The sequence below is a fragment of the Orbicella franksi genome, chromosome 12 (genome assembly GCF_964199315.1).
Source record: "Orbicella franksi chromosome 12, jaOrbFran1.1, whole genome shotgun sequence".
NCBI classification, from domain to species: domain Eukaryota; kingdom Metazoa; phylum Cnidaria; class Anthozoa; order Scleractinia; family Merulinidae; genus Orbicella; species Orbicella franksi.
In genome coordinates this window covers 2,049,092-2,073,801 of record NC_138156.1, presented here as the reverse complement: position 1 = coordinate 2,073,801, position 24,710 = coordinate 2,049,092, and the positions used below count along the sequence as shown (strand labels likewise).

General features: G+C 38.8%; 3 protein-coding genes across 3 annotated transcripts; 2 read left to right on the top strand and 1 right to left on the bottom strand.

The window, feature by feature from the left end:
• Positions 1 to 5,340: 5,340 nt before the first annotated feature.
• Positions 5,341 to 8,077, top strand: LOC145463434 (uncharacterized). The gene has a single exon (XM_081447188.1). The coding sequence runs from the start codon at positions 5,719 to 5,721 to the stop codon at positions 7,918 to 7,920; it is 2,202 nt and encodes a 733-aa protein (XP_081303314.1). The 5' UTR covers positions 5,341 to 5,718; the 3' UTR covers positions 7,921 to 8,077.
• Positions 8,078 to 14,238: 6,161 nt separating this feature from the next.
• LOC145463512 (uncharacterized) lies at positions 14,239 to 19,470 on the bottom strand. Its single transcript, XM_081447263.1, has 5 exons — positions 19,232 to 19,470; positions 17,347 to 17,382; positions 17,090 to 17,124; positions 15,914 to 15,992; positions 14,239 to 15,295 (listed from the first exon to the last, which is right to left on the bottom strand). The coding sequence occupies exons 4-5, from the start codon at positions 15,947 to 15,949 to the stop codon at positions 15,050 to 15,052; spliced, it is 282 nt and encodes a 93-aa protein (XP_081303389.1). The 5' UTR covers positions 15,950 to 15,992; positions 17,090 to 17,124; positions 17,347 to 17,382; positions 19,232 to 19,470; the 3' UTR covers positions 14,239 to 15,049.
• A 1,216-nt stretch (positions 19,471 to 20,686) lies between these two features.
• LOC145462534 (neuropeptide Y receptor type 1-like) lies at positions 20,687 to 21,985 on the top strand. Its single transcript, XM_081446069.1, has one exon. It carries the CDS (start codon positions 21,079 to 21,081, stop codon positions 21,874 to 21,876), a length of 798 nt encoding a protein of 265 aa, XP_081302195.1. The 5' UTR covers positions 20,687 to 21,078; the 3' UTR covers positions 21,877 to 21,985.
• The last annotated feature ends 2,725 nt before the right edge of the window (positions 21,986 to 24,710 follow it).

Here is a 24,710-nt window from a genome sequence, read left to right as displayed (position 1 = left end):
TTTAATAACTCAAATAAACAAATGCACATATAAAATTTCAGTACTTTTACTTCAACTGGTGTTAATTGTTGGTCTTTCCCGGGGTCTCTCATCTTCCCATCCTACCAGAGTGAGAAAATAGGGCAGGACGATAAGAGACCTGAGACCGAGGTTGGCTGTTGGCTGTAATGAATACATGTTTAAAACTGCAACTTTACTAAAATAAGAATAGTGAAAACACAACACAAAATAGCAACAGTCAAACTTTTAAAGTTTAGAAATTCAATGCCTTATTAAAGGGAATATGACATTTAAAAACATTTTGAACAAATCAAAACAAAACAAACTCTTCAACAATGATGCTTCCATTAAAATATTTAAAATACTTGCAAAACGCTTAATCAAACCACGCCCATCAAAAGAGTGCAGATTCCTCACTTGGGTCAAGGGGTATTCTGGTTCAAAACAAATAATCAAAAATTATGTTGACTACTGTCATGATTAGTGAAGTTTAGATTTAGCACAAAATCTCAAATTTGCAATGGAACATAATTTTGGATTGTAAATGAAATAATGTGAAACACAATGTACCTTGTTAAGACTCCACACAAGGGGATGTTTTGTTGCCCTTTATGCTATGTTCTGCCTAAGAACTACTGGCATGACTGGAATTCAGTAATAGTGGAATAATATGTTACCTGCTCAAGAAATTTATATTCCCAAGTATTCCTTAGGACCAAGGTATTTCTAAGTGTTTCTCATGACCAAGGTATATTATATTCCAGGTATTTCTTGTGATCATTCTTCAAAGAAATCTCTTACTTGCTGTACTAATTTGTTACTGCTATTTCACAATAGTTTCACCCAAGATCTCCTTCCTATTTGTACCACAGTTTAGTCAGTAACCTGGGCAAAGTTATGGAAAGCAAAGCCTGCCAGAAACTAACATACAACCCAGAATGAAAAACCAATAGTTAAACTATACCTTTTTAATGTCAAGTCCTGTCTTTAGTATGACTACATGTAGTTAAGTGGGTGGCCTGGGGTGCTGTGCCCAGTTCATAATTTATTCAGGGTTTTTTTGGTTGGTGACTACTTGTCCTCTAGGACTAGGATTTCTCTCCTTGATGACAAGGGAGGAAAAGGACTGCAGATCATCTTTGAAAATATACTTTCTTTCTTTGGGTCATTCAAGTGACTTCAGTTAATTACTATTTTTAATGCAAACATTAAACTTGCTGTAACAGGCATTTTAAGCATTTCTCCATTGGTAAGGAAGATATCACCAAACTAAAAATAGCTATTGTTGTGCAAAATTCATATACAGTCGAACCTGTATATAGTACTATGTAATGGCCACCCTCGGGATCGACTTGACTGAGGAACTGGCCGCTTGATACAGGTGGCCGCTTAATACAGGATGCACTAAAAATACTCACTGGGATTTAATCACAATTTAAGAAATAGAAAGCATGTACCGTGTTTCTATCGAGTTTTAGTATAAATCTACTAGCGTTCTATCACGAATACTGCTCTCTGATTGGCTACGCTACACACTATCTATTCTGTGATAGATAGTGAGTAGCGTAGCAGTGTGCGCTTGTTAACAAAATGACGGCCGCCTCTAGGCATTTTCGAAGTGTCTGTGAAGAGGATTTAGATGAAGTTTTGCACGGCTAGTAGATTTATACTAGTTGACTGCGCCCTTGTCAACTATCACGCGATAGAAATCTCAAGCTCATGATCTAATTGCTTAATAGAAACACGAGTGGAAGTTTGGGAGAACGAGAAATGCTGTGGGAACAGGAGCTGCAGGTGAGTGTTTCCACAGCTTTTTCGAGTTCACCAATCTTTCACGAGTGTTTCTATACAACTCGATAGAAACACGGAGAACATGTTTTCTATTTCTTTTAGAAAACACCACGACGGAAAAAAGGAAAACAGCTTGTTTACTTTGATCATCAAAATGTAAATTCTCTTTGCTTGCGCCATCATTACATCAAGAGCTCGTGCTAGTTCTGTGTTTCCATCGAGTTCTAGAAACACGATTTTAACCAATCAGCGTGCGTATTTTCCTAGGGCTGTTTTCTTAAAATGAAATGAGGGACGATTATGAAGTGATTGGAAATGCCCCTAAGCTAATGGCATTGTGGCTAACTGAAATATTTGAAACGGCCAACAAACAACGGGAAAGTTACGGTAAAGGGCAAGCAAGTTTACAGAGGTGGAGGTTAGGGTATGAAAATCCCTTGCAAGTGTATGTTTGAAGGCGATTCATTCTCCATCACATGGCTGAAGAACAAGCTAATTAAAAAGGAATTTCTAGCTTAAGAGTGAAGCATATTCAAAACAAACATTTTTTGGTTTCATGATATGGTACTGTACTTCAGCACATTGTGGACATCTGAAAGCGTTAACAATACTTAACGGCCGACTATCAGCTTAAAGTGGCTTTATTCATTTTATTTCTTCACAGTGATGATGGATCGCCTTTTAAACACAATGAAATACCACATAAAATAACATGTGCCTTAGTTTCCGTTCGAGGGTGGCCGCTTAATACAGGTAAAAATAACAAAGAAAGACAAACATAGGACTGCTACGGGGTGGCTGCAGCCGCTTATATAAAAAGGTAACAAATACAGCATTTGAATGAGTGAAAAATCAGGACTTTGAAAACTGGCTGCTTAATTGGCCGCTCAATACAGGGCCGTTATGACCCGTTATATACAGGTTCGACTGTATTTAATAAGTGAAATAAAGTTATGATTAACATGTGGCTCACATCAGTAATTTCTATACCAAGCCTTCAACCTCACTGTGCTTTTAGATCAAAAAAAATGCATTTTAACTGCCAGGTTGTAGACTATTTGTAACGTTTTGAACTAATTAAAAGTAAATTAGGTTTCGATCACTCTATATTTATCGGGCATTGGTAGCTTGGTTTACCTAGGTCTTGAGATACCCATACCTGCGGATAAACATAGCTTTCAAGAGTTGTAAGATTTTCAGGATTGTACCTAAAAATTGTAACAAGGTATATATATCTATATATATATATATATATATATATATATATATATATATATATATATATATTAATAATATATACCATTGTTAACTTATGATTGAAATTTATAAATACAATAGAATCCTACTCTACTGATAACACACACTTAAAATACAGACACCCTCTTATTACAGACAGCTTTGTTTGTTCCAGTGGAAAGCTCATTCATTTCCTATTACATAATAGCCTGCTCAATATATATACGAACTCCATATTCATCGCACACAGACAACAGATACTTTTTTGTGACCCAAGAGACACTTTCGCACAAAGTTAACTTTGCTTAACGGAAATGATTATCTGTACCCCGAATATAATCCTCTTATTGCACTCTTGAATAAAAGCTTTCTACTGGTTAATGCATGTTGTTACTAACACAAGCTTACAGAGGAGAAAAACAGAGTCATATGTTTGATGACTGCATCTTTCAGTCTGGTTTGACTTTGTAGACCCTGGTGTGAGACAGTTGACTATTTGAATAGGCGTATGTTTCATTCAGTTAATTGAATCTAAATTACAGTGAAGACATTAAACATCGTTCTGTTCTTTGCTTTAGTCTTTGAATCGATAAAACAAGTGACTCTTAATTACTGTTACAGTCATGCTGATAACACAGACACTTAGGGTTAGAGACCCGTATGCTGAGAACTTCATCCTAAAAGTACCAGAAATTGAGTTTAAGACGTTTATGCTTTAAGATTTTAGTCATTATGCTCGATGCTCTGACTACAGCATTATAATACTCAAAATTATGCAGCATAATTTATCTGACCCTATCCCCCCTTGGTAATCCTTTCTAATTATTTTATGACAGACCTTTGGAACAGCCTCTTCCTTTGGCAGAAATAGAACTTTGTGTTTTACTGGGTTTTTTTTTAGCAAATTAGTCGGCTAGTAAGTGGGAAGTTAATAGCGTTAATCAAAAATTTTGCGAACAGAAAACAGCTGACCGAGAAGCGAATCTTCGAGAGGAAATGAGAAATTTTGAAGCCAAGGGCACAAAAGTTATACCAGGAAGCCAAACACGGGTTTGTTTTAGGACATGGCTTGCCACACAGTTAAGATTAAGGGCAGGCAACTTAATCAGTTTACTTGATTATATTACCTTGTGATTATTAGTGACCTGACAGTGGGAGTGCACGTTCATTCAAATGTCATTCCAGACATCCCAGCTAGTCACTCCATAACTGCGAACTGCAACGGTGTTCGCAATCTAGTCTGGTGTCAGCAGTCGTGCCTCAGAACATCTAAGCATCCCCTAGAAGGAAGGCTCCTATAACATAGTCTAACTGGCTGCTGACGCTTCGTATCTTACTGCGAAACTTGATGAGCACAGGAATGCTTTTTCTGATGGCTTTCCCTGAGGGACGGACCATTAGAAAATGATAGGAGATTAAAAATTCAGCTTAAGCGATTTTTTTTCACCCATTTGTTGTGCCGAATGGTTTTTGCAAGTGAGACCCTCTTCAACAAATTTACTTATTTGTTTATTTTTTAACGACTTCCATACGACTTTTCTTCTGCTTGTATTTTTTTTCTTTGCCTTCTTTGCTCGAATTTTTTTTCTAGCCTTTTTTTCCTTGTGTGAAGAAGAAATTTTTCTAATGGCCTGTTCTGGCCAGTAAAATCGATGTCTTAAAGAGGATTCTTATAAGATTAAATTTGGAAATACAGTTAACAATAAAGATTAGCGAAAAAACTGAGCAACGACGTTTCGGTGTCATCCTGGCACCATTTTCAAGTTAAAAAATATTTGTGCGAAAAGTAAACTAATTTATACCAATGGTAGAGGTGCGAAATTGAATAAATTAAGATTAAGATAGCTGTTCAATGTTCATGTTCATTCCAATGAGGTGTCAAACACTGGTAATAAGTTCAGTGTCTGTTCAAAGCCTAAACAAATACTTTTGCGCGAATGGAGTCTGACTGTGTGTTAAGGCTCGGTTTCTTCTTGCGAATCCACAACATTTCGTGGATCAAGCAATCGAACTTTCCCTGACATTTCTTTAGGATCTTAAAGTTGTTAGTCAGGTCACCAACTGTATCAACTCGGTGTTCATTTTGAAGGTGTTTTCCGATGGCGGTAAATCGGTGTTCCTCAATGCGCTTGTAAAGATGACGGCTAGTGTAACCGACGTATTCTGCATCACACAGATCACATATATAGAGGATTATTGTGAAATTATTAAAGATTATTGTGATTATTAAAGAGGATTATTGTGAAAATGTTGTTTCCCTCAAATCTGCACGGAATGATTGACACAGCACCGTCGTTGCTCGGGAAACTGTGCCTGGAGTACCAGGAAGAAAGCCGTATCGAGTGGTTGGTCGAAGTAACAACAGACCATCAGGTTATAAATGGAAATATAAACTTCAGAAAATTGGCCAAGGTTTGCAAGTTACAATCTATATTTCCATTTTAGCAATCTGTTGCCAGATAATGAAGAGAACTATCAATCCTCTAGGACAGGAATTGTAAGCCTGAGTGACAGGCGCTAGACAGGGAATCAGGCACGCGCAGTGGTAATTCAATATATGATTTATCGCATATTTTCCTTCACGGATTGATATGACTAGCTCCCAGTTGCTAAAGCCCCGACCACCACAAAGGTCACGCGCCTGTTTTATTGCTGTTACACTGCGGGACGAGGGAAACTGGGCTGGAGCACATGTCGATATCGATACATGAAGTACATAAACGTCTTTCGGTGGTCGCTCTTTCGAAGTTTTCATACACGTTACTAGTAACGTCTTTAATGATGACGAACATTTCTTCCACGGAATGCCCGATGACAGAAGTTGAAACTGGGATTACACATAGTTCCTATTCTTCAAGTGTAAGTTCTTTCTTAAGCTCTATTCTTAGATACCGATACGTCTTCAGAGGTCACAGATTATCTTCTCTTCAATTGTTGGAAGAATTGTTCAATACTTTAAGTCTGGGTCAGCTTGGTTGGAAGTACGTCGCTACAGGAAGTGTGTCGGAGGGTCACTTTGAAAAAGTTGGTGACATGGATAATATGTGGGTTGATCCAAGTCTTCAAGTGGTGTTTGAAAATCAGACTGTTGCGGAAAGGAAAGGGCGTGACGTGCACCTCCTTACTGCCAAGTCATTCGACCATCCTGGATTTTACCGCCTCTTCAGTGAGTCTGGTGAGTTACACGAAGTCTATGAGCATTGTAAAGTTCAAATTTCTGAGGGGCCTGCCTACATTTCCAGCGAAATGTTCATGGGAAGAATGTTTGATCAGTTGACGGCAGCACTCGATGCCGAAAGTCACAAAGGCCCAGCAATTCAACGGCCTGCCTTGTCACAAATTCACATGAAAACAGACGATGTGTTTGCTCTTTACTCTCAAGAATGGCCAGATTTTGTCAGACAGGTGCGCTTTAAAAATTCCAAATGGCCACGTGGAAAGGCCCTACAACAGTTAGCCAGAGCTGGTTGCCATGTTGTCCCCATTGGTAAACATAACAGTTTAACCAAATCTCTGGAATGGAGGCTTTCATTTTCCTCAGCAGAAAAAATGATCATGCATTCGCTAATCAACTCCACGCAGTTGTATACTTACAACATGTTGAAGCTCCTCCTGTCCCATCTCATGAAAGAATCCAAGGTTGTTGATGAGGTACTGTGTACATACTATATCAAAACTGTTTTTTTCTTTGCCATTGAAGAAGAGCCCGAGTACCTTTGGCAGGAAAGTACTTTGCTGGATTGTATTCATTTGGTGATATCTCGGTTATGTAATTGTTTGAGAAACCATTTGCTGCCAAACTTTTTTGTTCTGGAGAATAACATGATTCAGCATCTTCCATTTCAGTCATGCAGCAAAGTGGCAGAACTCATTCATACCAGAATCCTGTCAAAACTGGATATAGTGCTCATCCATCTGGTAGAGCTTGGTAAGGTGGCTTTAGAAGAACATAATTGTCTGGCTAAATTGTCGTCACTACCAGAAATGACAGATTACAGTGATGCTGGAAGATCAGAATCAATCTCTCACACAATGATTGAAGCATTAAGAAATCTGTCCCCTGCTAAAGAAGAACATTTTTTAACAACAGTTGAATCTACATTTTGTGAAGGAAGCATGTTATCACGTGACTGGCACCGGATGCAAATTAGGAATGACTTACAAAACTTCCTTGACCCTGTTTTTTATGCAAGTTTACCAGCACAATTTTCCTTGGGGAAGCTGGAACAGGGATTATTGCTCTGTATTGACCATGCACCTACAATGTTTCCAGCTCCAACTGCAAACTGTTTTGTGCAGATTTTGTATAGAGCATGTGGAAATGTTTGCCACCAAGCATCACAGGTGGTACAACTTGACAAAGAAAAACAAATGTGGCAGGACAAGGCTGAATGTTACTACCAGAGAGGGAGATATGTTGTGTACGATGATGGATTTGATGATAGGGGCTTCTCTGGTACAGTTCACTTGATGCAGTTTTATTACCTGAATGGAAACTTTGATGCTTGTTTTCAACAAATAAATTCCATTCAAGAAGTTTTAAACTTTGTCTCCTTTGAGGAAGTCAAGGATATCTGTAGATATGCTGTTTTGACTGAAATATGCAATCCTGTCCATTTGCCTCTATTGATGAGCACAGACCCTAGTCTGCACAAATATTTCAGTTCCTTGAAGTCTGGAGATTCAAGATTCATTAATTCAATGGCTTTTGGTCACTACATGAGTATCAAAGTAACACAGAAAAGGGAACAAGGAAAATGGCAGGAATCACTCATGAGAAGGTTGGAAAATTTCTGCCAACACTTTTTGCATCTTCAAGCTCCAGTAAAAATTGACAAAGTAGCAAGAGAATCATGTGAATTACTTAGAGACATATTAAAGCAGGAAACCTAAAAAGAAATAGTAAACCTCACCAAATTAGAGCAGGGTGTTTGAAAATATGAAATAATCAAATGTAAATTGTGACACATTTAACTCTTTCCCAGGTCACCCTGTATCATACCAGCTGTTGCTACTGCTGCTACAACTCATACAATGCTCAGGTTTCAGAGTTTGTCATCTTTCTTGTGTTGTTTCTTATGTCAGTAATACTCATACAACGTCCTTCAACAAACACTCCCTTTAGTGTTAATACCAAGTTTGCAATGTCCCAAGAATTTACTGTAGTCAAAATGGCATGTAAAATTGACATAAAACATGCCACCTTTGAGTTACAGTGAATAAGACTTAAGTTTTAGCAGAGGAACACCTGAATCTTGTTAGTGAAATTAGATTGCACCATGGAAGAGTATAATTTAGAACTTACACTGTAACAATACTGCTAGTAGAATGTTCTTGTATCTCTCTGCAGATGTCACATGGTGTTCATTATTTAACTTAATTGATCTGTTCGAGTTCACATTCCTTTTTAAGTTCATGTCAACATCAATCCCATCCCAGGGAGTACTGCAAATTAAAAGTGATGAGCAGTGAATGAAGCCATAGTTTATGACCTCAAAAATACTCGTAGGCCAAAATGGTTTGTTGCTATCTCCACCTGGCCATAAAATATAATGTTTTATGTTCTTAACAATAAAATGAGATTCCGTGCCCATTTGGCCACCTTTAAGCTGATTGGCCACAAAAGGGCACTGATTTTTGATAGACTACCCTGGGAGCTTGTGCTGGTGAACAATTGACAAAGTGTTCTTTTGATGAAGAAAAATAGATTTTTTTTTTGGCTCATGTCTGTTTATTTTTTGTTTATTTTGCTGTAATTCATTTTGGTTGTTTATTTTAAAAATTCCATCCATCTGGTTATTTTTTTCTAAGGGCCTGGCTGAACTAGGAAATATCATTGCAGAGGCCAATGATCCAGTTTAGCCACATGGGAAACATGTTGTGGAGACAAGTTTTGCTACTCAGAAACAAGAAAATGTTTTTGCTTCAGGTCAAAAACATTTGTACTTCTCCGACACAAATTTGGCTTCGACATGTTTTCCAGTTTAGCCACCATGAAAGCAATGCATGTTGCAATGGTATGCATGAGTGAATGTTGATCATAAAAATAAAAATGTGGACTAATTGAAGATCAAGTGGAATCGGAAGGGTATCTGTAATAGTTAACTAACAAGTGACTGTCGTCGTTGTAAAGCTTATCAACTGCCTTAAATGGCCGCGTACAATTTCCCCTCATAACTTATGGTAATTCCATCAAAATAGAACAGACAATAGATTTTCTTTCAAACTTTACCGGTTGGCTGCTTATTTCAAGAGAACTTAAATCTTGAAATAAAAAAGGGGGGCTCCGGTATTCATTTAGGAGTGGGAGGACCTTCAGTAAACCCCATGATTCCTTAAATTATCTGCTTTCAGAGACGTTTATATTCGAACCATTCACTTTACACTTTGTGAGAGCAGAAAAAAGAGGAGTAAATTAAGGGAGAAAAAAAAATGGATGTACTGCATCAATGTTTAGGAGCAATTTGATGTGCGTTTCATGATAAAAGGTAAAGTCTGCATGCGAGCCAAGTGGCCCATCAGGCCGGAGCTTATCCTGGTTTCTGTAGTGTGAAGCGACTAGGAGTATTTCTACTCCCCCCTGGATGGGATGCTAGTCCATCGCAGGGTTACCCCCAGCATTAAGTTCGCCGGTACCCATTTATACACCTGGGTGGAGAGAGGCACTGAGAGAGTAAAGTGTCTTGCCCAAGAACACAACACAATGTCCCCAGCCAGGGCTTGAACCCGGACCGCTCGATCCGGAGACGAGCGCACTAACCATGAGGCCACCGCACCTCCCACGTTTCATGATAAAGGCACCCATATTTAGCCAACAGGGATTCAATATGGTCCAGGTATGCAGTGTTCTTGAGAGCATATTATCTTATCTGCACACTAGCTATGCTCTCATTTTCAGTGATATTTTGTAACTGTGCAATAGAAATTGGTCTATAGTCACTGTATAGAAAGGTGATTGCTGCATTCGAACTAAAAAAAGTTGTTTTGTCCCAGTACTCGTTTCCAAGGAAAAATGATGATTTGTCACTCACAAGGCAAGCCGTTTAGCAAAAGCCACCATTTTGTATGTTGTGTATATGCACGCGCTCATGTGTGCACTTTAATGACGCAAAAATTGTGCACAGTAGGGATGCGCAATGCAATTCTGAGCAATCACCTCAAGGTGGCTCCCTATAGTTTTACGATTGTACGCGCACGCAAGTCGAAAGCTCAGGCAGGGCAGAAAGCGCCCTGGCTCAAGTGATCTGCGCGCACTCAAAGGAAAACACCAGTGTTTTTCGATTTTTATGACATCAACATGAGCACAGAAAGCAAAACTGACAGTAAATTTTCTCTCGTTTGGTGATTTTTTTTTCACATTTGGCTCAGTTTGAACCACATACAATTCCTATAAAATACCCTATTTTTGTTAAAATCTGTCAGAGCTAATCATATATTTAGAAGAATAACAAATTACAGAATATTGGAAAAACCTTCTGAACAGCCTTGACTTTTTACCAATTCAAATTGTCAGGCAATATCATTTCCATGATGTGGCAAAGTATGAGAAAATTCCACCGAAGGAAAGTATAAATATTAAGGAGTTTAGGCCGAAATGAGGAATATATCTGCCTGTCATTAGATGAGATGTTGCGATGGTACTGGCCTTAATCCAAAAATTGACAACCAAAAAATAAGCCTTATTTTAACAGTACCCATACTGGTAAATCTCTACAGGGAAAACTCTAAGAGAAATTAATTAAGTTTCCTTTTCTAACTTGCACTTTATAGGGTGGGTGTTCATAAATACTCTAGGGAGGCACCTTGAGGTGGCCGAACACAGTTTTCATGCATGCTCTTCCTGACGCAATTCACCGCATGCACAAGGTTTGCAAAACAGAAACATGGCGTCATAACAGGGATCGTTTTCATTGCTTAATGCCCCCGCTATCTACTATTTTTCTTCATAATTGAACACAGTGTATTGATGGTTTTAGTCTTTCATTACAAAGGTATGTTAGAAAAGGTAACAATGCAAAGAACCCAGCAATTCTCAGCTTTTTCTTTGTTGCCAAAAGAACCCAGTTAAATGCAGTGCATGCGTAGCAAGTCAAAAAAGTGCGATTGAATGTGGAAATATTCTAAATAATTTATATGACCTCCACTGCAAATTGAAGTACCATATACAAGTATAGCATCTGTTGTTTAAGCAATGAGTGGATCAAAAGGTTGAAACCAGTCATGCAATAGCATGTTTTCTTTGGATAGATCCTGGAGGTAAAACATGGTGGGGGAACCCTGGAAAGAGAGATGGCCTGAAGGGGTAAATACCCTTCTCCCCTCCCCAAAGACCTCATTCAAATCCAAATCATAAAAATCTCGACATGATTTTATACTATAAAGTACCACCTAAAAAACAACAAGTAACTGCAGCCTACCCAACAGTTTCTCATCAAAAACCTATCACATCTAAGCTTGATATGCATCCTTGTCACTTCTGTTTGTAGCACTGAGAGAATACTACTGCATGTAGTTCTGTCATCCCCGGTGTAAAGGTTTTAGAGATCGTTTGAACTTTGAGAAACAGGAGAGAAAGGGGAACATTCAAACATGAATTTAAGGTAATTCCTCTGAAATAAAAGTGACAATAGATTTTTGCTCAAACTTTGTCCACTGAATATTTGTCATATGATAACTTCAATTTTGAAATAAAAACGGGGGGTGCCCATGCTCATTAAGGAGCAGTGAGGCATTGAAAATGCCCCATTTTGGCATTATTTAATGCTTATTATAAGGACGCATTCCCAGTAATTGTAACATCTTTGTAAGCCCGGACTCATAAGAACACGCATTAAATTACAGTCAATACGTCGTGTCGGACACAAATAAACGTTTAAGTTTGATTCAGACAGAAAGCTAAATCGTTGATTAAAAATTTGAACCAAATTTCTTGACGTGGTTACCGACTGCAAAATAGAAAAGCCCACAGTGTATCTACTATTTTTCTTATTTATTCAATTTTCAGCAATAGAAATTAGATCAGTCTTTTCTCACGCAAAGCTTATGATTAGTTGATTACAACGACTGGAAAAAAAATTGGGGTGCCCATGCTCGTTGGTGAGCTAGAGCCATTTTTCAACTGACAGAGCTCAATATCAAGGCAAATTCGTCATGTTTTCAATATGCGCGTGCACAAGCGCGCGCTAATGACGTCATAAATTATGCGCAGTAAGGATGCGCAATGCAAATGTGAGGAATGACCTTAAGGGAAGATTCTGTGCAGGAATTAATATAAACCTAAAGATAACTTCCAGCGGTACTGTGGGAAAGTCGTCATGCGTTTAGTCGGCGCGGCGGGTGCATCCCTAGGGACAGATGCCGCGGTGTGCAAAATGCAGTCTGCAAGTATAACCTTGCCTGAAAAACAAAACAGGAACAGTTCAATGTTATTTACAGACTGTAAAACAATGTTTGGAGACTCAATATTGACGAAGCCGTAGAACCTCTGATGAATTTCATTTACCATTCTTTTTATTTGCGCGCCCGTAAGGCTAACTTCTTCACTCAGTAACAGTCGCGTGAGACCAATTCCGGCAATGACCAGTTTGTTCTGCAGCCAAACAATGCAGTAACGGGGAGTAACGCGGTCTCCAACCCGAGCCAAAACGCTGTTGATGTATTTGTGAAGGAACTCATCCAACGCATTCTTTTCGTGTGCCTCCATCTCCTTTGATGCTCCAATTGAATTCAACACTGGGTAGTGGGCGCCGCCATCGTATTCATCATTTCAATGTCCTTCCAAATGACTCGATATAAAGGCCCATCAACATGGTTTCCGCCGATAAACCTTCAGGGGTCATCACATCTCCACGGAATAACTGCATATTGTCAAACCCATAGTCGCATCTTACGGAAGAAACTGGAAACACGTCCATACGGCAGACGTCGAACAAAGCGTTCAGTGAGGACTGTGTGGAAATACAGTTCGGCCTGTGTTTGCTCCAGTGCTGAGTCTGGCATTGTCTAGAGCAATAGGTTACGCGCAAACATCCTTTGCATCGTTTCGCTCCATTCTGATGACAATTGTAGCAACTCATCTTTACAAACGCCGGCAAGACCACCGTGTAGCGCAAACGTGTTGACTAGTTTGGCTTGGCCTTGGTTCACGACCAGGGAGTGGTCACGACAAATCACGACCTGTCAAAGCTGCGAGAAGTTCAGCTGATGACCAATAGAAATGCAGCGGCCTTTTCTGATTCGCATGTTGGAAGCTTTGAAAGAATTCCCCTCAATTCTATTCCCGGGTTCTGTTTGAGCCGCCTTCCCCGCAAGACAGAGATTTCGAGCAAAACTCTGTCTTGACCATGCAATGTTTCTCAAGTTGTAAGGTCTTTTATAAAGACGCCACCCGCTGAAGAACTCGTTTTGCGTTTCATATCGCTATCTTTTTCGGTATTCTGTTATACATCTACAACATTTTGGAAACGCAAAAATTCCTTCGGATTATTAATTAGTACTAACTACCCCGTTAATAAACCTCTTGCAGAAATGAGAAAAAAAAGTCCTCTGAAAAAAACATGAAGAACGTCAAAATGGGCCGGAGATCGGACAGTTAGAAATAAAACTAATAAGCATGGCTGCAATTTCCACCCATATCTAAGGAAATTCTGAGAAACCACCACCACCCCCCACCCCTCCACCCTGCTAACTTAAAGGCGCACAAATTATTTTTAGAATGACATCGCAAAGAAAGATTTCCCTTCTCCTGTTATAAGCCTCCTGTTCATGAGTTTGCCATTCTAGCACAATGACAGACTTGTGATATTCATCCACTCCCTCAATAAATCAAGCAAAAAAAGCATTTTGAACAAGTGCAAGGTTGGCGGGGGGGATCTAGCAGAGGTTTGCGAGGTTTGGTCGAACCCCCTAAATTAAAATTAGTAAAACTATTGATAAACTAAAATGAAACTAAAATGTTTTCTGATACGCTGACTTGGCTTCTGAATGGCGGGAATCCCATTTCTGAGGACCTCAATTTTTTGCCTTTGGACACCCCCCCCCCCCCCCCCCACACACACACACACACACACACACACCCTTTGGAGGGTCATATCTCAAGCCCCTATCTCAAATCCTGTATCCGCCACAGGTTAGGGATTTATTATGCCTTCTCCCTCTACTGAGTAGCCACTGGAAAGAAACCTTTTATAATAAAACAACACTACATTCAAGTTTTCCAAATTTGTGAACACTTTAATATCCCAGTTACAATGCACTTGATCTAACTTCCATGACAGAACTCATCCTCATAAAGTAGCAAGAGGGTTTCTCAACAGGAGTGAAATGTAAAATTTATCCACAGCTGCATCATTGTCTCTTGAACATCTCTAAGATCAGGGTTCATTTGAAAGCTCGATACAAATGCGTGCGACAGCTATTTAAAAAGTGTTGTTACTGTGACCGTCTGTAAAGTTAAAGCTATCTACCACCTACCAATAATATATATTAATTCATAAACAAAAGAGCGGTTTTCAATGGAGTGTTGAAAATGATTCACGTTGGTTTGGGTTTTGTACTGTAAGCAATTGACAATGTGTCATCCAATCAAAAGTAAAATCAAAACCAATCATGACTCATTTGCACACATTTTGCAGCACTTCCCATCAGCTAAGTAAATTTGCTTGGTGTTTTGATTGGTTCATTGGATTGTCTGACTATCTCTTGTCTAGAATGATGGCTTTGATGTTGGCTTAACAACACTCATTTGAAAACTGCTCTAAATATAACTACTGTAGAATTGTGTAGTTCCAGAAAATAACCATCCCCTTCCCAAGGAAGGTTTTTTAGTTTGAATCCCCGCCACTGGAAAATTTCAGTTTAGCTTCATAGTTTCCTTTAAAAAGTTTGGCTTTTGAATCCCCCTTCCCCATGTAATTTCTGTTAACCTTCCTTGGGGTGGATATGGATATTCTCTGCAACTGCACATTACAGTAAGATATTAATCCCCTTTGATGCTAATCTTTTTTAAATTTGTTTTGATATTCTAAAGTTCTGTATGCTCAGTAGCATCATCGTCATCTTCTTCCTCTGTTTCTGGCCCTTCAGGCCCATCTTCAAACCCATCATCCCCCCTGTCCTCCTCCTCATCCCATGGTTCATCAGGCTCCTCTGGTTCTTCCTCAAATGGATCCTCTGGAACTTCACTCCTGGCTTCTGTTGATTTCAACAAGCCATGTGTTTCCAGAAGCTGGGATATTTCCTCTCTTTTCTTCTCTGCGACATCCTCTTCCTGTGTGAGGAGAAAAACAAGACAAAAGATGAAGATCATTGAACCAAGAACAGGTTACAAAGACTTCTGAGGAAATGCATAATATGAGTCACAGAACATTCCTCCTGTTTGGAGCCCATTAAAAGTTGCATGTACAGAATGAAACTTTTCCAATATTGTACAGTGGAAGTCTGCTCTGCAGATACCCAATTAACACAGAAACCTTCTCATTATGGTCAGTTTTGTTTGTCCTGACAAAAAAGCTTGTAATAGGTTAATGCGGACAACAGACACTTTTCTGTAACCCAAGTGACATACTACTCACACACAAAGTATATGTGTCTGTAAAGCTTGCTTTAAAGACACTGGCTTTAAATGCACTGTAGACGTGATTTTATCTGACTTATTAAAAAGCATAACATGCTTTATTTACCTTGACTTCATTACTATTGTAACATCTAGATACAATCTTGGCAGCTTGCCCTCCCCCCTAGAAATATATTTCTCACCAACTGCTGTAGAAAACTGACCTGGTCCTGTACCCGAGTTTAACAATGTTGATGACAGAATCGGAGTACAAAATGAGATGAAGATGAGGCACAACGTAAAGTCATGATAAATACTTTTGTGATTACTCACCAGCACCACTTTGTTGTCAGCATTTAAGAACACCATGGTTGGGTCTTTTCCTGGAATGTACCTGATTTTTACATCATGGCTAGTAAGAATGGTTAAGAATCATATTGAATTGATGTTCTGGACTAAGATAACAATGTTACATTTTTAAACAGTCAAAAATAAATCTAGTAAAATTGACCAGAAAAAAACTTGTAGTAACACCATAAGTCTGAGGGTGTCCAGTGTTTCTCCCTGGAAGCAAGCAAACATCAAGTCTTGTAATGCATGTCTAAAATTGTCTCACATCTATGTTTGGATGCATATTTAACAACTATTCCACAAGTGCGTGTTGGATACAAGATGGTAGATAGCCAATGATTACAGAAAACTAGACTGAAGTAAAAATAAAAATGCCCCAAAAATTGTTGTTGTAATTACTAGTAGTGCAGGAAACCAATAAAATACTTAACTACTAAAAAAAAAAATGCCCCGAAAATTCACGCGTATGCTTACTGTATTTGTAGAGCATAGTGTAATGGCCCATAACCCATGATGGTTAAGCCAATGAAAACTCTTGAATTTGATTGTCCAATGATCCAGTTTTTAATAATGTGTTATATGGAAAAATGGAAAATTATCAGACTGAAAAAAGGTAACTACAGTCGAACCTCCCATGAGCAACCACCCAAAATGTCAGCCTAGGTGGTCGCCTACGGGAGGTGGTCACCTACCGGAGGTGGTGGCTTACGAGAGCTTAGACCATATTGGTTCAAAATTTTGCCTCATTAGCATATGGTAACAGCAGAGACTTACCCCATGTTTTAATGTTTTATTCACATGAAAAGTCAATTTTGAGAGAAAATCCAGTACTTCCCATTGAGAAATTTCCATCTCTTGTACTACCCAGGAATGCGATAATACAAGGTCAACACTTAATTATCCAATTTACTCTCTATTATCTGTCAAGTCAAAAATATAGTGATTTGACTTGGAAACTTTTGGCTTTTTGGAAAACTGGTTGCTGAGGAAAGGTGGTTGCTTACGAGAGGTGGTCGCCACTGGAGGTGCGCTGTATCACATAGTGTTGCCAATAAACAATAACGCTTGTAAAACATAGTTTAAGGTTACACTAGGAAAGTAAACCTCCATGTATTGATAATTGATAACAATAATAATTGGACATGAATGCAAGGATACTAGTGAGGCAATAGCTCTCTAATGAAAGCCTTCACCTGTTGAAATAATGTATAATGCATATAATTAGAAGGTAACTTTAAGGTTGGTCTGTTTCAAGAATGAACTCTTCATTTGAATCATGCAAGTTAGACGTGACACAAGAAAAAAAATCTCTTGATGAATCCATTGCATCATGATTGCAAAGAAACAATATTTTATATAATGCTTCATTGCAATATACAAAATTAAGATAAACCACAACATGGTACAACATTTACCTCTGGTAGAGAATTTAAACGTCATCCACCACAAGTCTGAAGAAAAACAATCAAAAATCAATTAACTAGCATGGATCTTAGGTGCTAAACACTTTATTGAACTTAGTTTTGGACATACACCTCTGTCTTGGGAATGCAATAACAGACGTCTGTCATATGCAGGCTACATGTCAGGACGGTATGCAGCAGCAGCTCAAAGCCTGCCCAGGGTTTTTGGTCCTGGAACTAAGTAACTGCATTTAGTATTGCTACTTTCTACCAGAATTGTACCAGGTTTCCTAAGGAAGTTGTTAAGAGGCATTTGATTTATACTGTGGGTAGAGAAGAGGGCCTGTGTCAGAACAGAACACAGCAGCCCAGAGTACTCTAACCATATGCATTAGGCTAACTACTGGATGATTACATAGTAGTAGTCAGGGATTCAAAATGTTTTGAACTAGGTGTCTGCAGCTGGAAGAGTAGATGGCTGCTCACCTTAAGGGGTCTGGGGTAGTACCCCTCTCCCCCAGAAAATTTTGAAATCTACAATGTACATGTAGAAGCTAAGAAATGCCATGAGAAATTACCAGCTTAGGATTTTCACCTTAAAGGGGTGAGAATCAAGCAATAAAATCATCACTGACATTGGTTAAAGGTTTCAAATTTCACATTGCATTTTGTTTTGCCAGTATGCAAATTTTCTATCTTGTTAAAATTTTTTTGCAAATGAAAGGTCACTCTTGCCATTTTCTTTATTTATTATTTATATTAATCAGAGAAGTTGATATCTTGACTTCATTTTACCTATATTTTCAATATTTTTTAACTGCAATGACGATTCATTTTAATCACCCCCAAGACAGCCAAGTCAAATCATTACAGCCAAAGCGGCCAGTTTACAACAGACTGTGAATTACTCACATCAATCAATGTCTAGAAGACTCTTAGGGATTTTCAAGCCAGTATTGAGCAGCTTGGAGACCTTCTCTGGGTGGGTCAACAATAAAATTATTTTAAAAATAATTTGCAAAAAATGGATGATGAAATGGAAATCTTCTGGCACCATAGAAAGTCTCAACTTTCTCAAGTGTTTGTACCATGCTATACAAGGTGGCCATTTCTTACCTGTATTTCTTTTACTAAACAGGGCCTTCAAAATGCTAATAATATGTCATCACCCAGTTAAAATGACCTTGTTAAAAAAAACAACTTCACAACCAATCAGAGTGTGCTTAGTGTGACATGTTTAAAATGATCAAAACTTTCTAATTAATTATTCAGAAACACAGAAACTGAACAGAGTCACAAAAATGTTTGCTGCTGAGGGCAAGCATGTGCTTTCCATTCATTTCTTTGTTGTCTTAGGATGACAAAAGAGGCGATAATTCCACCAAAAAATAACACTACATTTTCACTGGTATTATGTTCGTGGTTGCAAAAATGGTGTAAAACGGTCCAAAGAGGAATAAGTCATGTTGCTACAAATCATGTTCATGATTAGCTAGTTCTGAAGACAGATTTGAACAAAGTGAAAATAATGCCAAATATCGTTTATCGTTTGAGTGTCCTCATTCCAAAAACGGTTTAAAATAAGAGAAAAAAAATCATAAGCAGAAGAATGGAACTACACTTGAGGCACAAAATTTCCTCATTTCAATCGCTCTGATCATGTGTTGTTAAATACAGATTCAAGCTGTTTCCTGCCTACCAGGCATCCAACGATTGAGACTTGCAAGTGATGTTCAATAGATGTTACCCATTCTACAGGTTAGAACTAGAAGAATCTCGTCCTAATACCAATTTGATGAGTGTAACATTTACAGGGACACAATAAGCTTTCATACGATCGAGAATGGTGTCGCTAAAAGTTAACAAGATAGGCTTACAAATGCGGACCTAAACAAACCTCTAAGCGAGCTCTCACGATAGCTCCTTTTCCCACGTCCTGTTTCTCTTCAGAGTTTACAGCCGTGAAAATAGTAAAGAGAAGTAATGTGGTTAGCGGCAGAAGCCCCCACATATTTCTCCCTTTCCTCGAGCAATGCGAAACAACGTGTCCCAAATTGTCCCAAATGGCCCCAAATGTAAGCCCTCCAAGCCTTAGGTAGTTCAACACCTCCTTGACCAGCGGTGTGAAAACAATTCCGAGCTTTCCCGACTCATACCGACTGTTTCACGAGTTCTCGCGAGTAGAAAGGTTCCACCAGTTCGATCGATCCTCCCAATCTTATTAACTGCGCTGCCTAACTAGGGCAAGCACGGGGTTTTTTTATCGTCTATATCCAGCCGAACTGGAAAGAAAACTTATGGCTTTCTTGAGTCGAACTGGTCGTAAGGAGGCGGTAAAATATATAGTAGAATAACAAAATTAGCCGTTATGGAAAGTTAGGTTTGAGATTTATTTTTCTGTGTGGTTTTTAAGTGTTTTATTTGAGCCAGACTGAAAGCTTTAGCTCGGAGTACAGCGATGTTCCCTGCGACGTCAAGAGCTCTGTAACGATTACCGTGGTTTGCGAAAACAAGGACAACAAGAGAATAATAAATGCCATTGTTTTTCAATCAACGCTCTCCTCACTTCTATGTGAGATTACGTACCGATTTGTTCGATTTTGTAGAAGCATTTTGAAATAGCTTGGGATACATTTGGGAATTTCCGAATTTCAGTTGTTTAGAAATTTTACTATATGATGTAATTTTTTGGTTATTGATCGAGGTAGCCAAAGAAAAAGGAAATATATCCCAAAAAGCAATCGAATGCAGAAAGGAAAGGAGCGGTTGAACTTAAAAATTATAACGAGACACAAGAAGAAATGGGTATCTGCAGGCAAAATTAATTATGATTGTAAGGTAGATGTGCCGGCTATTCTCATCACTGCACTCATTTGTTAGGAAACTAATTATTTCTCAGCTGTGGGACCAGAAATTAATAATTCCTTCAGTTATTTACGAACTAGTCAATTAAGGACTGGCGTACGCTGACACTTGAATTCAACCAAACCTGAATTAGAATCAGCTTCAAGAACCTCATTACTTACAATCTTTCCTCTCTGCAAGGCTAGTCCTAAATCCTTCAAAAATTTCTAATTTGTATCCATTCTTTCTAATCAGAATTCTCTCATTTGTTCAATTCAATCTAAACGAGAGCTTTTTGACAGACACCTGAGTTTTGTCAAACTGAGCTTTAATCTACCTTATTGTATTCTTGTATCAGAAAACAACACTTGACTGACTTCCGAATTTGCAAAGTTTTGCGCGAACAAAGAAACATACTCCGTTTAATCTTATATTGTTTAGTTTTCCAACCTGTGGGCAGCTGGAAACACATAGTTTTGCATGAGAATAGAATTTATCTTTTGAGAAAAGCAATACTTCAGAACATGCGTCACAACAGGTCCTCATGCCTGCAAGTGCTTGTAAACACGCGAAGCCTTGTCCGACAGAAGGTGTTCGCGGGTACGTTTAGAAATGTAGCGAGTGGTCTCACCAATGTAGCAGGCATTACAGCCAGCACATGTGAATTTATAAACGACACGCGAACTGAGACTGCGGCACGGAATTTTTCACGCTGAACATGTTTCTAACCTTAAATGTAGAAAAAAACTAAATCAATATCTAGATCAGTTTTGCAATAACATTTGAGCAGCTGTCTTAATTTAATCTGCGCGACTTTAGAAAAACGGCCGCTTTTGCCGTTTTCGGCCGCTTTTGCGGTTAGAAATAAATGGCACCGACTTTCTAATCGTAAACCTGGCCATGTCTGACATGTTGTTTCCAATGTTCGGCTTTCCATGGATTCTAACAGGATTGTTCGTGGACTCCTGGCTGATCAGTGGCTCACTTGGCCAAGCCACATGCAAACTGCTTTCATTCCTACAAGGTATCTCCCCTACTGTTTCTATACAGAGCCTAGTTCCGATAGCAGTGGACCGATTCGTAGCAGTGGTATTTCCCCTTAGTTATCGAGTAAACAGTTCAAAGGTGTGCCTCTCCCTAATCATCGCCTCTTGGATCGTTGCTATAGCTATCCAGTTGTTCTACACCCTGGCCTTCAAGCTGGTTAAATACCCAGACAGGAGGGTGAACAGACCACTGTGGAGTGAAGTCTTTGGAGCGTCTTTCAAGAACCAGTACTTTGTGGCATTTTCGCTTGTATTCGTTTTTATCCCATTGGTGTTGATAACCATTCTCTACATTATCATCTATCTTAAGCTCAAGTCACAGAAGATTCCAGGTGAAAAGTCACAGGTCAAAGTTGGACAACAACGCGAGCGAAGAGAAAGAAATGTGTTAAGGATGGCCATTGCTATAGTAATCGGATTTGCAATTTGCTGGTTATCGATCACTATCAGTGGGACTCTGTTCGTCTTTGCATCGCATATCACCACATCGTCTTGTGGATTCACTGCCTTCAGATTTAGTGCTTCACTAATGGCTTTCGCAAATTCTCCCATAAATCCTCGCATCTGCTTTATTTTCAGTGCAAATTATCGTCAAGGACTTCAGCACTTGTACAGCCGTATGTGTGCCGGTACTAAAATAAGGCAGTCGTAATATAAGCAAGTCATATCGTTGTATAAAATTTGAGGAATGAGCCGTGAAAACGACTCAGTCAACCATGATCTTAGTCGGTGAACAGCATATATTTTTGCTTGAAGAATTCCCTAAGTCAAAAGAGCGTTGACACATAAGTTAATATTAGCTAACAAAGGATAATGTTTAGTGGGTAGTAGCAGTTAAAAACTGCTTTGCATTCAGTTGACTTAATGTACACTGAAAGGAACTTTGTAAAACGCTTATTAACGTTCTTTGGACAATCATTTTGTAGCTACTTTGTAAACTCTATAATTGGTATGCATGAGTTCTTGAAAATAACAGGAAATTTTAGTCGAGCTGAAACTGGTACGAAATAATACTTTATTTCAAAGCTAATTTGGATTTACTGACTCTACACATGAACATGCTCCCCAGTAAAGAACGGTTGCTGACTATTTATTTGGACACTGGATCGATTTACAATAACTTTGTTATTATTCTGTGAACTTATGTGTTATTTTATTAAAATTGTACAGTAACAACATGAGCTAAAAAGCAGTATAGTAAATTCACTTGCTTTCCATAGCCAGCTTCTTTATTTCAAACTTCCCAAATGAAATATTTATCTTTAGACATATCAGTCTCAAAACAAGCCAACCCCCTCACCCTTTCCCTCCTGTACTACACAAACCGCCACGCTTATCGGCTCTTATCAACCCTCGTCTGCAAGTTTTTCGCAAGACAGGTTGCCTGAGAATTCACGGATCGTTCACGGATTTGGTTTATCAGGATGCAAGGAGTCTTTTTCTAGGAAAACTGACTTGAAAACTGCACGTCTTTGATTCTGACAGGGAACTCATTAACATTTGGTTACTAAGTACTTATGAGCTGGTCACTGTTTCCGAGGATAAAACAAATTACCAGTCATTTTTCTTTTTTTTGTCCAGAATCACTCTGTCTAGTTTTGTGGGTTGCAAATATGTGGGTTTGGTTGGTTGTTTTTTTTCTCTGAACAGTTCATTGTCACACTTAATATTATATAACACCAGGAACCCCTTCTGAATTACTGAAGCTGAAGAGAGGTTGTGGGAACATTGATGTCAGTGGGTCTGTTTTGTTTGTTGACTGAGGGGGAAAGTCTCAGCCTGAAATGTCAGTCAGCTTGGGGTGGGAGATGACTGACATTTCAGGCTAGGGAGGCGCCTTTCAATCATTTGAAGGTGGTAATCATCCCATACAGTGCCCAGGCGATGTACTTCATGAGGAGAACACGGGGAACCACAGACACAACAAATAAAAAACTTCAAAGCCAATTATTTGATAATCCTAGATCATGCAGGGTCCAAGATCCCGTTGATTGTCAAACACGAGAAAAAAAGGATTAGCTTAAAACCGTGTTTCCGTTCGTTGCTTCTGTAAATCAATATAGATTAGTGCCGCGCAAAGGAGATCGGGAAGGCGAAAATGTTCCCTTGAACTTCGCACGACCCTCGTTACCAGTCGCTCTTGCTTCGCGCTTCTTCAAAGCGCCCGGAATGCGCGGCTGTCGTGCTTTAAATATTTTTCCTCTCTTGAATGAATCTTACACCTCGCCCAGCACTAATGAGGCTTCGTTGTTGTTCCGGTCACAGAGGATCCTTCCAATAAAGGACGAGTGCAAATTCTTCCTGCGTTTTTAAAAACAAAAAGGTCATGCGCAGCTAATGTATGATAATAGGAACGAGGAAGAGTTGAAAGGAATGGTGACCGTAGGGTGAGTTTGCTCTTCTCCTTTTAATCTCGTATCACGAAACACAAGTCTGTATATATTAAGTACAACTGGTGTAAACGGATTGTATGTAAGTCTTCATTACCCACCCGTTAGCAACGTTTGACTGTTTTTATTGATATTTAATTTACATCATTCTCGTTTGCACGTTCAGCTCTACTCAACCATGAACAGAACGCAGTCATGTGACCAATAACTGACCAATACCTAAATGACACGCGTGTAAATCGCTCCCTATTTGGTTTTTAAAAGAAAAACAAACAAATTTAACTCAGAGATAAGAAAAACTAAACATGAAGAACGTGCTATAAAAGTGTACATGAATTTAAGAAAAAAACTTGGACTGTCAGCGTGGAGGTCATAACTGCGCTGCTGTACAGAAAAAAGCCAGACTGCCAACAGTTTTGGTTTGTCGTTTTTGGGAATACAGGACGTTTACCATTACAAAAACAATCTGAACAGTTCAGTAGTATCTAAGTATCTATAAGTATCTCTTAATAAATAAAGAAATCTATTGATTTGGTAGTAAGCACATATCGTCGCTCACCGTCGTAAAAATTAACTAGTCTAGCTAGTTTTAGCTCGTTAAACAAAGGTCCATTCAGCTCCATTCAGCTACGAACGTTTTAATCATATAAACGCAATCAGATCGAGTCAGTTAAGAAATTTCTAATCATAAACAAAATCAAAGGGTTATAATTGATAATTGTTAATAATTGTTCAAATTAGTGGCACCTATTTTTTCACCTCAGTCACACGTTCGCATCCGCGCAAAACCTAAGTCATTAAGTTTCATTAATATAATTCAGTTTAACAAGTACTGTTCTCTCTTCTCTCTTCTCTCGTCTCTCTTCTCTCCAATCTAACTAGAGTTCCTCATTCACGAGTACCAGCTCGTCCCCATCTAGCAAGGAACAAGCATTGAAGGATTAATTTATCAAGTGTGATTTAGTTCACAACAAATAATCTGTTTGCATTTAAAGTGTTGTGGCTTCCGGTACCAGTATTTTAACTACTTCACGCGCAAACGCGGAGACGTTCGTCACCTTTCCGCGCAAAATAATTGGCGCGCAGGCTATATTGT